This window comes from Oppia nitens, unplaced genomic scaffold, assembly GCF_028296485.1.
Source record: "Oppia nitens isolate AA-2021 unplaced genomic scaffold, nextdenovo-longstitch-racon4-pilon3 scaffold43_pilon_pilon_pilon, whole genome shotgun sequence".
Lineage (NCBI taxonomy): Eukaryota > Metazoa > Arthropoda > Arachnida > Sarcoptiformes > Oppiidae > Oppia > Oppia nitens.
Window position 1 is genome coordinate 65,822 of NW_026533225.1, and position 15,006 is coordinate 80,827.

At 26.6% G+C, this 15,006-nt stretch overlaps 3 protein-coding genes across 3 annotated transcripts; 1 reads left to right on the forward strand and 2 right to left on the reverse strand.

Annotated features, from left to right (window-relative positions):
• Positions 1-881: 881 nt before the first annotated feature.
• LOC128959198 (multidrug resistance-associated protein 1-like) lies at positions 882-8,249 on the reverse strand. Its single transcript, XM_054305138.1, has 15 exons — positions 8,196-8,249; positions 6,813-7,753; positions 6,254-6,384; positions 6,026-6,157; positions 5,654-5,847; positions 5,137-5,412; positions 4,916-5,042; positions 4,864-4,876; positions 4,139-4,557; positions 3,733-4,074; positions 2,823-3,118; positions 2,426-2,460; positions 1,683-2,253; positions 1,462-1,587; positions 882-1,388 (listed from the first exon to the last, which is right to left on the reverse strand). Exons 1-15 carry the CDS (start codon positions 8,247-8,249, stop codon positions 882-884), a joined length of 4,164 nt encoding a protein of 1,387 aa, XP_054161113.1.
• Positions 8,250-10,145: 1,896 nt separating this feature from the next.
• On the reverse strand, positions 10,146-11,570 carry LOC128959200 (antizyme inhibitor 2-like). Its single transcript, XM_054305139.1, has 2 exons — positions 11,352-11,570; positions 10,146-11,207 (listed from the first exon to the last, which is right to left on the reverse strand). Exons 1-2 carry the CDS (start codon positions 11,568-11,570, stop codon positions 10,146-10,148), a joined length of 1,281 nt encoding a protein of 426 aa, XP_054161114.1.
• A 2,318-nt stretch (positions 11,571-13,888) lies between these two features.
• On the forward strand, positions 13,889-14,866 carry LOC128959201 (sulfotransferase 2A1-like). Its single transcript, XM_054305140.1, has one exon. It carries the CDS (start codon positions 13,889-13,891, stop codon positions 14,864-14,866), a length of 978 nt encoding a protein of 325 aa, XP_054161115.1.
• Positions 14,867-15,006: the final 140 nt, after the last annotated feature.

Genomic DNA, 15,006 nt, shown 5'->3' on the forward strand with positions numbered 1-15,006 from the left:
TTAATAAACATTAATTAAAATATTTTAGCAAATATTTTATATTTTAATTATTATTATTATTATTATTATACTATTAAAGCATCTACTGTTTCATATAAATGGGGGGGGGATAAATTTTATTTGGGGGGAGGACAGTTATATCGGGTATCGCCTAACTAACGACTCTTAGCCTATGGCAGTCTTAGTGTTTCATATATTACTACTACTACTACTACTACTACTACTACTACTACTACTACTACTACTACTACTACTACTACTACTACTACTACTACTACTACTACTACTACTACTACTACTACTACTACTACTACTACTACTACTACTACTACTACTACTACTACTACTACTACTACTACTACTACTACTACTACTACTACTACTACTACTACTACAAAGATTGACAATCTGTAAATCATAGACCAGTTGACCAGTAGTTTATTGTTGACATGACTTTCCTGTCTAGACTGCAGTGCATGTAATTCCTGATTTATTAGCTCCCTTTCCATTTGACTTATCCATCCATCTATCCATTGAATCAGTAAATCGACAAAAATCATTGTTCACTACTATTGTAGTCTCGGTCTCTGTTGTCGTGCACTTCTCTAGTTTATTGAGCACATGTAGTAATAATACATATAATAATAATAATAATAATAGATATTTATTTATTTTTATTGATATAATTGATTTTATTTTAATTTTACATAATTTTTTTTATTATAATTTATTATTAATTTTATAATAATTAGCAGTTTTTTATTTATAAAAAAACATAATATAAAATTATATTTTTTTAAAAATTTAATATATATATTAGTAATTATCTTAAAATCTATTTTTTATTAAATGCTTGTTGAAAAAAATATTAATTAAATAATTCAAACAATGCCCGCATTTTTTGACAATAAATAAAATTGTGATGAAATGTTTGAGAGTAGAACTGTTGGCGATTCAAACTCTACTACCCGTCCATCGGATAGGACTAACACACGATCGGAATCAAGTATAGTGTTTAGTCTGTGAGCAATGGTTAGTACAGTACAGTTGGCAAACTCTGACCTAATAGTTGTCTGTATGAGTGTATCGGTCTCAACATCGACGGCAGCCGTTGCCTCATCGAGAATGAGGACAGTTGTGTGTCTTAGTAAAGCCCGGGCCAGACATATAAGTTGTCTCTGACCTACACTTAGGTTATCTCCGCCCTCATTGACTGGAAAATCGAGTCCCGATTCGTTGGACAAAATATAATGTTTGAGATGTGATCGCTCTAAGGCTGTCCACAACTCTGAGTCCGAGTGCCGATCAAATGGATCTAAATTTGAGCGAACAGTGCCGGCAAACAGTACCGGTTCTTGTGGTATAATTGTTAGACCAGAGCGCAGATCCTATTATTTTTTTAATTTAGAAAAAATAAAATTTATTTTCTCTCTATTACTATATTAATTAAATGTATATTACATGTAAACCCAATTGACTGATATCTATGCCGTCGATCACTATTTTGCCGCCGACTGACTCTATTATACGAAATAATCCTAAACTCAGTGACGACTTTCCCGAACCGGTGCGGCCAACAATTCCGATCTTAAATAATAATAATAGCAATTATTATTATTATTATTAAAACAATTATTGATTATTGATTAAAATTAATAATTATTCTTATTATATAACAATACTTTTTCTTTGGCATTGATTTTAATCGTAATCTGTTTGAGTACTAAATCCAATCCCTCACGATATCGGGTACTATAGTCGACAAACTCTATACATCCAGTTTCTGGCCATTTATTGCCGGCAACTGTGCTAACAACTGACGACTGGTCGGCACTACTACTACTAGAATGCCAGTCGGCTTCCGGTTTCAGTGCCGAGTATTCATCTACTCGTTCGACGGAAATCATATTGTTTTCCATTATTGACGTCAAATTGATAAACATATAGACAGAGTCGGTAATAGCGGTGGCATATGTTAGTAGTAGACCAACTGAGCCGCCGTTTAGTTTGCCTTTTTCATGAACAGCAAACAGTGCGGCAAAAAATATGAACAACGATGTTATCATTTCCAACCGTAAGATAACCCAACTCAACGACATAGCACTCGGATATAGACACAGTTGGTTGGTATCTATTCGGGCGTCCAATTCACGGATGGCCCGCTCCTGTAAGCCGTACGCCCGGATACTTGATATGCCGGCCAGTGTTTCGCTAAAATGATTGTAAATCAATGACCGACTGACCGATTCAAGGCTGTTATGGATAAACAAATTTTTTTGAGAGAAAAAAAATTATAGAAAATAATTTATAAATTACTTTAATATCAGGGTTAAGCAAGGTTTTTTTTAATTTTAGGGGGAGTCTAGGGTGGGGTGGGGTATATATATATATATATATATAACTTCAATAATAATAAAAAACAAACCGTTTTAATTGTCTTGAAGTTCTTATATAATATTTCTATTAAAAAAAATTATAAATAAATAAATACTGTTAATATAAATATATAATATTTCTAATAAAAATATTTATTGAAATTTATAATCTACCTGTATCAATAGAAATATGGCCATCAAAAAAATAACTACCGGTAAAAATAAGGGTATTTTAATCCCCACTATAACCATTGTGTTTATAATTAATAATAATGAATTTAACCATAAACTATACAATTAAAATAAAATAAAAAGATATATAAACATTAATAAAATATATATAAAACATATAATATTAAGAAATAAATATCTAAATAAATAAATTTAAATAATTAAAACAAAAATAATGTTAAACCTTAGATTCTGTATCATTTGATTGTCCAAAACATCGATATCTTTGCTAAACCGGTTGAATATACGGCCCAATGGTGTCGTATCAAAGAAACTCATCGGCGAGTGTAGTATTGATGACATTAGCCGCCGATGCCATCGTTTGGCTGCTAAGACTACACCGAAAATAATTGACAAAAATGTTATCCCAATAAAGACAACGTTAGCCAAACCGATGACCGCATAGATTGCAAAATAATATGTATTTTTATTGGTATCGGTGTCTGAACTCCAGTCGCTTAACCAGAATTTTGCCGCCGAATCAAAGCCAATGCCAATCATATTAAATATAACTATCAATAGTGTAAACAATATTGACATCGATTTGATATATTTCATGTAAACCTAAATATATGTATATATAATTATACTTTAATTATTTTTGTGTTATTTTTTTAAAAATGTGTTCTTTAATGTAATAACCTGTTAAATATATATATATATATTTAAATATATACAGTATTTATATACTAATACATATTAATTTCAATATATTGTATATAAATTTTTCTAAAATACATACTGTATATTTATAGATAGTGAATAAATGATACATAGATTTTTTTTTTTTTTTTTTTGACATAACATTACTGAAGCAACAAAAAAATGCTTGAAAATAGAAAATTGTTTTTTTTTGAATTTATTTTTAGTAAATTTTAATTTTATAAAAATAACAATATTGTATTTTACTTTGATTTGAAACTATATATATATATATATAACAAACTGATACATACATTGAATTTGATTTTTCCCGTTTCGGCCGTTTCCTCGTCAATCAATACTGCATTAGTACTACACCTAACACTATCCGTATCACTACTCCTACTATTACTACTACTACTACTACTACTACTACTACTACTACTACTACTACTACTACTACTAGTATCGGCACCGATAGTACTGTTATCGACAGTTATCATCAAATCATCTGTTGTTTGTACATTGATTTTTCGTTTTCTAATCAATCCTTTAGCTGTAGTTTCATTGTTGTCATCGCTATTGTTGTTATTGTTGTCGACAACTGCGGATTGTCTGCAAACTTCACGAAAATCTTCGTCCGATTCCAATAATTCATTATAAGTACCGATGGATTCAATTTTACCATTTTTCAAGACAACTATCCGATCAACGAATGGCAATACAAACAATTGATTTGTAACCATAATTCGGGTCTTATTTCGCAATAAACCGGTTTCCGAGTGAAGCACTTCACGCATAATATGTTGTCCCACATGACTGTCAACTATTTTATTTTAATTGTTTTTAATTAGAATTTTACTAATAATAAGATATATTTTTTTAAATACCTGCCGAAAGTGGGTCATCGAGTAGATAGAGATCGGCTTCACTATAGACAGCTCGGGCTAAACTAACCCTTTGTTTCTGACCTCCGCTCAGATTAATACCCTTTTCGCCGATCTCTGTCTCGTCTCCGGCGGACAGTTGTTTCAGATCATCACTGAGTGCACAACTATTGAAAACCTGTTTATAAAACACTGGATCGTTGTCTTTGCCAAACAATATATTATCTTTCAGAGTCTTATTGATAATCCAGGGCTGTTGGGGAACATAGGCTATACTAACACCGTGTCTAATGTTAACCCTACCGGACAGTATGTCCATTTCGCCTAACAGTGCCGACAGTAGTGAACTTTTTGCCGATCCAACTTTGCCTATGATTGCCACAAACATGCCGTCAGTTATTTTCAAATTTATATCATTTAAACATTTTTTAGGAACAGTAGATAAAATTGTATTAGTGATGGTTGTATCGTATGTATTATTATTATTATTATTATTATTATTATTATTATTATTATTATTATTATTATTATTATTATTATTATTATTATTATTATTATTATTATTATTATTATTATTATTATTATTATTATTATTATTATTATTATTATTATTATTATTATTATTATTATTATTATTATTATTATTATTATTATTATTATTATTATTATTATTATTATTATTATTATTATTATTATTATTATTATTATTATTATTATTATTATTGTTGATAGCATCTTCATCTATAATATATTGTGTTAGTGTTTTACAACTACTACTACTACTACTCCACGCAAAACTGGCGTTATCTATACAAACCACGTGATCGTTATCCGTATAATTAGTCAAATAGTTAGTAATTTCGGGTAAATTAAAAAACTTATTCAAACGTTTTACAGAAATTATAACCTATTAATTAAAGGAGTTTTTTTAAAAAAAAATAAATAAATCAATTAAAAAACAAAACAATTATTAATCAAAATCGATTTTAAATGACTATTACTAATATTAATCGGCTGATATTGGACGGTATGTTTTGTAGGGCTGACTGAATATTTCGCAACAATACTATCGATACAAACAACTTTTGGGCGGACATTGTTGCCGATGAGTTGATGGCAATGAATATACCGAAAGTAGTTAGTGATGTAAAAAATGTTAGACTATTTGCCGTAAATATTAATAGCGAACTCCAATAACCGGCTTTTCGTAAGTTTTCTAACTCTTTTGACCGCAATTTCTCAATCTTTTCGATGAACGCCTCCTCCCAGGCGTACAACTATTGAATAGAAAAGGTTTAAATAAAACAATTATTTTTAAAAAATATATTATAATAAATAATATAAAATATATTTATTTATAATAGATGTTTAAGTAATAACTATTTTAGTTGTTTAATTTTAAAAAACTTTAATTCATATATTAATATATAGTTTCTGGTATTTAATTAATATTTATAATAATATCTAATCAATGATACAATCGATAAAACAAAAACAAACAAAAATATCAATAAATACTTTTAAAACTTTGATACCATTGAGTATATCATTGATAACTGTTTGGCGATTGTCTTTCAATTTGATTTGATCTGTTGTTATACTATCTATAAGTTTGATAACATAGGCATTGAATACCACTGCTATTAATAGCAATACTATTGCCGATATCATTGCTAAACCCATTTCAATATATAGTAAATACAATTGTATGCCTATCCGGCCGCATATCATCCACAGTTGACTAATATTGGGTAGCATTTCTAAAATTTTATTATTAGTATTTTGTATTAAAAATAAACATTAAAAATAATAATAATTAATATATAATTATTAGTTTAATATGAATTTTATTATTATAATTTTTTTTAACATTAATTAATGAATAAATACCTAAAAATCTTTGACAATCAATATTCATGAGATTGACTATCTGTCCGGTATTGGCCTCACGTTTGCTATCATTACTCAACACCAATGACTTGCGATAGACCAGTGATGTTAACAACGATTTGATCCGTTGTCCTAATATTAATAATAATTATTATTATTTGTTTTGTTTTATAATTTGTTTTGTTTCATATCATTTTTTTATTAAAAACAATATATCTAACTAAATACCTAATGTTTGCATTTTTTGTTGATTATATGATACAACAAAACCCATTGCAAGATTGATGGCTAATAGCATAAAACAGTAGACATATCCGTGCCATTGGGGCTCCGAGTTGTCCATAAAATTTAATATCAATCTAAATTCAAACAAACAAAAATGGATTAATTAACACTTCAATAATTTTTATCAAGCTAATTTTAATTAAATAAATAAAATTATAAATTTAAACAGTTATTTTATAATATATTTACATTATATTAAATATTAATTTTTTTATTGACTATTTAATATTAATTGTTAAAATATATATATATATATATATATATACTATCGATAAATAAAAACAATAAATAATAATTATATAATAATAACACTACTAATAATAATAATATATATACAGTATATTTATAAAAAATAATACATTACTTGATTATAATTATGGAAACCGTATCACACATTTCCAACAATACAAACAGTATAGTCGGTCCCAAATAATACCAACAAAATTGATGCCACAATAAACTAAATATATTTATTTGATTATTATTATTATTATTATTAGACGATAGGCTAACAACCCTATGTTGTCTTTTATTACTGTAAACTCTATTGACTGATGATTTCAAAAACCAGGACTCATTGTTGTTGTTGAGTACCGCTTCTTTATCATTGACTACTAGTCCTACTATCGGATTGTCATCATTGGATTGTCGATCAAATGGTTGACTAATTTTATAATATTTTTCAAAATTTTTAATTAAATTTGAAGCCATATTTGATGACCGCATTGGCCACAGATCTGTCAATTTTAACGGTTTTCGAAAACCTTTCCACAATAGACTGTCTACCCATAGATAGGTTAGACGCGATATAAATGATACCCGATCTTTGGGACAGTTATTATAAATAGTATCGTTGCTATCGGCGGTGTTGGTGACTACTGGAATCAATCGGTCGGCAATTGAACATAATATTAGTAGTAAAGCTGTGAATGAAAACTCTAAACATATGATTATCAAGTTTTTATTAAAATCTAGTCTATGCTCTGCTAATACATAAGCGGTTATCGATAGGGCACCGGAAATAGTGTCCAATAGTTGATAAAACCAAACAAAACCGCTGTTATGTATGCCATACAGTCGATGATAGTATAGTATTGTTGTAATAGATAGTCGACTAACTATCAACAGTCCGGTCCGTATTAGATAAGCAATAGTTGTTTGACTATCGGTGCTGTCATCGTGTTTATGATGGTATCGCCGATAGAGACTTAGACCCAAATCGACTATAGTTACGATTGTCAACAGACAGGCAATGGCCAGTCGACTAATATTATAGTAGTTGTAGGGAATGGTTGGTCGCGATCGACGACATACTCCTACTGATGTCCATATGATATACGGGGCGACAATTGTTAGGAAACCGGTTGTAAACCAAACGCAAACAGTATCGGTAAAACATGGACTCAGTTTTGGTGAATTAGTTAACCAAATTTGATCAATGTCCTGGATAAAATTTTTTCCATATTAAAATAATATTAGACATGATTCATGTTATTTTTTTTGTTATTGTGTGCTATTATTATGCGTGTAATATCTAATATACCGTACATAGATATATATACATACATACATACATAAAATCATCTTTTATAAACAAATTTTATATTAATAACATATTTAATTATTGGATTTATGAATATTAGTTTGAATAACTATATTATATTATAATAAATTTAGTTAGAAAAACAAAATTTTATACTTATACTAAAGTTTTTTTAAAATTATATTTGACTTTAATAAACATATAATCAAATATCTTATTGATAATTATTTTTAATAGAAATATATAATATTAAAATTAGATAAATAATATTATTAGACTAATTATAATTTTTTTAAAGCTATAAACACACAATAGTCAAATAATTTAAAATTAAAAACATACCCAAAATGGTGTGTCGCAAATATTATCAAAATATATTTTATCGTAGATAGTCATTTTAAATTTAAAAAATAAATAAATAATATACAACAAAATAATAATATATAAACTTATATAAATATATATATATATATATATATATATATATATATATATATATATATATAAGATACGATTAATATAATACAATTGGTTTGTATTTATTTAATATATCATATATAATGTATTAAACTTTTATTTATATATATATATATATATTTACTAAAAACATTATTTAATTTACTGTAATGAAACATAAACTGTTAGAATTTATTTATTTTTTTTAAACTTGTAATTTTATATACCGTATAATAATTAATAACAATAAAAAAAATTACAACAAAGTAACAAATATTTAATAAATTATATAAATAAGAAAACTAATAGACAAATATCATGACATTCAAAATATTTTTCTTTTATGAATCTATAAACTAACAAATGATTTAATTAGGATTTAATTAATTTATTTTTTAAAACTAATTTGTTTTTCAATAATTTTTTTTCTACAAATTATATATGTTATAAAATTATAAACTTATAATGTACAAGCTATATGTATATTATATATTTTAAAAAAATTTACTATTTTTTTAATAAAATACTAAAACAAGACTCAACAGTGTTAGAGGTGGTTCCCATATTACGTTCGCACTATATAATATTTCTTACTATATTGGTGGTGGTGGGGAGAGGGGGGAGGTAAGCGGTTAGTGATTGTACGATTGTACAAATGTATAGTTAAATTTTAGGCAACTTTTTCAACAACAATAATAACAAGTTTTAAAAAAAAAATATAATTATTAATAATTTTATTCAACAGTTGTTTATTTTGTTAGTGTAAGTTAAAAAAAGTCTAAAATATTATTAATTATATATTTTTATTAGTTAATTTATTGGGAATTTATTGAGAATTTATTGGGAATTTATAGGGAATTTAGTGGAAATTTATTGGGAATTTAATGGGAATTTAGTGGGAATTTAGTGGGAAATTAATGGGAATTTAATGGGAATTTACTCAAAATTGGAAAAAATTGTCGTTTAAAAATGCAATAAAAAATGTTCACCCCCCCCTATACCCCCCAAGCTTTTTCGAAAATTTTGCCATTTTACCTCCCCCTATACCCCCCCCCCTGAAATCGAAAACCTTTAGCAACCCTGATATATATATATTATATTAATTGTATTAACTGTAGACATCCTCGACATTGAATATACTGTATCGTACAGTTGACTATTGTTTAAATCAGTCATAACTATATATATGATAATAATTATTATTGTTTAATGATATATAATTTATTATAAATATTTTTTAAAAAATAATATTAATTAGTTTTTTACAGTTTTATTTTTCATACAATAGTTTTGTACAGTAAAATAACTAAATAATTAATTAGTAATTATCATTGTCTCCATAATAATTTACAAATAGTTTACAAAAAATTTTTAATTGTTTTGTTTTTGTTTTAATTGTTGCAAATAAAATATATAGAATTTTTTTACTGTATATTAATTAATTGAATATATAATTTCCAGGGTTTTAAGGAAATAAATGCCTGCCCTATCAATGCCCAGTTAAATGCAAGCAACAACAACAACAACAACAACAACAACAATAATAATAATAATAATAATAATAATAATAATAATAATAATAATAATAATATAATAATATATAATAATAATATAATAATAAGATCTATTCTAATATACATGATTTTATAATGTTATTTTTCTAGGAATAGGTATTTAATAGATTTAATTAACATTATTATTAATAATAATAAAATAATAGTTTTTTATTTTGTAATTTTATTAAAATATTAACTGTTTAAACAATTTTTATTCAAAAGATATTTATTAAAATTTAATGATTTATATTAATATAATTAAAAGTACAGCTAATTTACATTATTGTTGATTATAACCAAATTGATAGAAATAAGATCTAATTGGTTTCCAAACGTTGCGTTTAATTAAAACTTGTTTGGCCTTATAGGACACATATATTCTATATACAGGTGCCGGCATACCATTGAAGCCAATGTTATCAAAGTTAGTACTATAAGCGCCCATATTTGCAAACATAAGCCATTCGCCGATAAACATCTCAACCAGAGGACAGTTATCTTGAATACAGTCTTGACTACAACATGTCGGTCCCCATAGTATACTATTATAGGGCTGTCTTTTTGCTATGATATCCGATGATAACAGTGGTATCGGTTCATAAACTTTACGTATATATATTGAATCTTTGAACGATCCGTAGGCGCCGTCATTCAATGTATACATAATATGTGGCCAATTATTTTGGTCATCACTAACCTCGCGTCGGGACAACACACGGGTCAGTACAGTAAAAGCAGTTTCACAAAAATATGTGCCCGGTTCAGCCATAACAGTCAGATTGTCATACCAGTGCCCATTATCATCTATAGTAGCAAAATGTTTATCAATAGCTGTATTGACAACCTTAGCCATCTGTTCAAATGTTATCTCATTGTTGTCCAAACTATGACTCCATAGACCAGGAAATCCACCGCCAATGTCCAGTACTGACATCTTATAGCCCAGAGCTTCGGCCATATCAAACACTTGCCGGGCTCTGGCAATTGCCAGGTCATAGGCGTCAGCACTTTGTGCACCACTACCCACATGAAAGGCCACACCGATAACAAACAAACCCATTTGTTTTGCAGCCGACAACAGATTAAGCGCATCAGTCATAGAGCAACCAAACTTACGATTTAGTCGGACCTTTGAGTCGGTGTCATCCACTTTGATGCGCACAAGTAGTCTGGCTTCCGGGTGTCTGATCTGTATTTTCTTAAGCTCTTCCAGACAGTCAAATGTCATGAGATCAATGTCTTCATCGCGTGAATAGACAAGCGATGCATTAGTTTTGCAAGTGTTTGCAAATATGATTGACTCGGGTTTGGCACCCAATTCAAGTACTGTTTCAATTTCGTGCTATTAATTTTAGTAATATACATATATATACAGTTAAATTGACTTATGTTTTAAAAGTAAATATAATAATTAAACATTTTAAGTAAAAATTCAATAATATTAAGTTTGTATTATTATTGGTAGTATTAAAATAATGATCTATACCTGACTGGCACAATCAAACCCGACTCCCAGTTTATTGAGCACTTTGAGTAACGGTAGACTAGGGTTAGCTTTGACCGCATAATATGGTCTAATTCTGGGCATTAGTCGACACCATTGACTATATTTTTCGATGACATCCTCGACATTGAATATACTGTACGGCAGTTCACTATTGTTTAAATCGATATTATTTCTATTAAACTCAATGATATCATTCATAACTATATATGATAATAGTTATTGTTGTTTATATACTTTATTATAAATATTTTTTTAATCTATTTTAATATATTTCAAAGTTGACTTATAAGATTTTTTTAAAACTATAATATTAGTTAAAACTTTATAACAAGGCATTTATATATTATGTTTATACAATATATTTGAATAGCGTCATAATATTAGTACACACATGCATTTTTATCCTATAAAATGTAAAATATTTTATCATAGATTAAAATTTCATTATCTACATCATCATCATCAATTAATTATTAATTTTTATTACGTTGTTATTACGTGGATAGGGGTAAGGGTAGGGGCTAGAAAAAAAAGCTATTTTACTAAACTTAAAAAATACCAAAATACTATCTATAAGATTTAACTCTCATAATTTTTTTTTCATTAATAAAAATAATATTTAAAATAAAGTGGTCTAAATTTTATTTTTAAAAATTAAATAAATATACTGCTTAATTTGAATATATTTGTTAAAATATTTAATAATAATTAATTAGTTAGAAAATGACAATGTTTTTTGTTTTTTGTTTTTTGATTTATTTATCTTAAATTTTTTTAAATAATATTAATTTGGTTTTTTACACTTTTTCACATTTTTTTCATACAATAGTTAGTTTCAGTAAAATAACTAGATAATTTATTTAGTAATTATCATTGTCTCCGTAATAATTTACAAATAGTATTAACAAAAATTTTAATTGTTTTGTTTTTGTTAAATTTTTGCAATTAAATATGTAGATTTTTTTACTGTATATTAATTAATTGCATATATAATTTCCAGGGTTTTTTTTATAAAATAAATGCCTGCCCTAACGATGCCATTTTGGGCATCTATTTTTATTTCCCTGTCATTTAAATTGCTATAAAAAAGCAACTGTATTTAAAAAAAATAATTTAATTTATTGATTTTAGCATGTTAATTATTATTTACAATTAATATACTTATTTCAATTTATATTATTATTACCTTTTAATAAAAAGGTATAGAAAACTAAAATACAAACAAATATATTATAAAATAATTTTTTTTAATAAATAAATTAATAATATAAAATTAAAATAATTAGGGGTCACCTCCTGAAAATAGATGCCCAGTCACTTTGTACAAATTTTTAAACTTTTTTTATTATTATTTTTAATAATAAATAAATAGTAATTATGATTAATAGTTAATTGATTAATAGATTTACATTATAAAAATATTAAAATTAGTAGATTATAGTTAATAATAATAATTATTATTATAATAATCAATATATTGTTATTTTTATTCAATCAATTGTATATATAAATGCTATATTTATTTTTATGAATAAAAACCAATAAAGTTTAAAAATATTATGTATATTAAAAAAAGTATTATTATTTAGATATTTTTTTAATGATTATATTGTATTTACTTTAACAATAGTATATGTTATTATTATTTTAAATATTATGCAAAAAATATGTAAAAATTTTGTTTGTTATTTGAATTACTAATTTAATTATTATAAAATATATTAGTTTTTAAAAAATACTAATTTTTATTTAAAACAGCAATAATAATAATAATAATAAATTTAAGTAAAATTACGTATGAAATTATGTAAACATTTATCTTTGTTGTTGAAATATTTTCCATATATTTTGTATAATCATTGCAATTAAAATATAATATACTGATGTGTAAATTATTAATTTTTATCGCTTGAAAATATCATAATTATTTAGAATTATTTTTTTTAAATTCTTCAATTAATAATTATAATAATCAAATGTTAGTATCCAATATTTTACGCTTTTTTATAGTTTTTATAATTTATTTAAATTAATTTATTAATATATTATACATATAATAAAAAACAAATAAATTTTTATTAAAAAAGACTTGATATACAATGTATATTATACATGTATTTGTATGTGTGTGTATGTTTGTGTATGTATGTGTATGTAAGTATGTGTATGTAGGTGTGTGTATGTGGGTGTATGTGTGTATATGTGATTGTATGTATGTGTATGTATGTGTATGTATGTGTGTGTATGTGTCTGTATGTGTGTGTATATGTGTGTATGTGTGTGTATGTATGTGTATATATGTATGTATGTCTAATAGACTCTGTCTATTAAATGAATTAATGTTTTATTTTTGAATATTAATTAGAAAAATTGTTTTTAAAAAATAGCAATGACTAGCAAATTATTAATTATTTAAAGAAAAAATCTTTAAAAAAGACTTTAATAGTATAATAGTATAATATTTAATATATATATATATTCTTTATATATTAAATAAAATAACTAACAAAAATAAAATGGAAATAACAGATATTTATGATAATATATTTAAAAAAGATGTTTCCAGAATATTTCCGGCCAACTATCTGAGTCTGGCCAACAAACTAGAGCACCGGCCTAACCATCGGTTTCTCATATCGTATAACAGATGCGGTAGCAATTGGTTCATATATATTGTCCAATTGATACTGTCTTCAGCTGAAAATACCGATCCCGTTGACGATGAAAACTATATTATCGAAAGTGTTGGCTTACGGGCACTGGATATGACCAGAAAAATGATGTCAAAAACAACAAGCAATAGTAGTAGTAATGTCAATACTAACGGTGCTACAGTCAACGATACCATGACTGCCGATAATGATGATGAGGAGGACATTGTTTTCTTGAAAACCGACTACACTAGCGATAACTTTCCGCTGAACTCAATGGCCAGATATATGCTATTAATGCGTAATCCGAAAGATGTTTATCATGCCTTCTATCAGGCAATCGATAATCTGATCCGATCGGAGCACATGGATGTTAAAATTGGTGAAATCAAACACTATGACAAACTATTAGACTATTGGCTATCAGATAGTATACCCGATTGTTATAACTATTTTACGTATGTTAAACAATATTGGCTCCGGTTTAGACGGGAACCTAACTTTCATTTCATGCTTTACGAGGATATGAAACATGAACCGCGAAAAGCTATCGAAACTATAGCCAAGTTTTTAGGCGATAACTATGTTAGACGGCTGTCCCGTGTGATGGACTCCGGTACTGGCGAAACACTGCTCGACCGTATTGAACGACTGTCTACTATGGATACAATGAAACCAATGTTTGACAAACAGGACAGTTGGCGATTGAGAAAGGGTGTGATCGGCAACTGGAGGTCGCACTTGACTAGAGAGCAAAGCGATGCTATCGATCGGAAAGTTGCTGACGAATGGACGGGAACGGGACTCGAGTTGCTGTGGGAACGGGAATTAAAATGGGAATAATATTCAATAATAATAATAATTTTAAATCTAGTTTTCTCTAATTAGTATTAGTGTGTGTTTAATACAAAAAAATACAATAGACTAGTAATAAAATTATTTTTTAAAAATAATCAATATAAAGTAATTTTTATTATATTGAT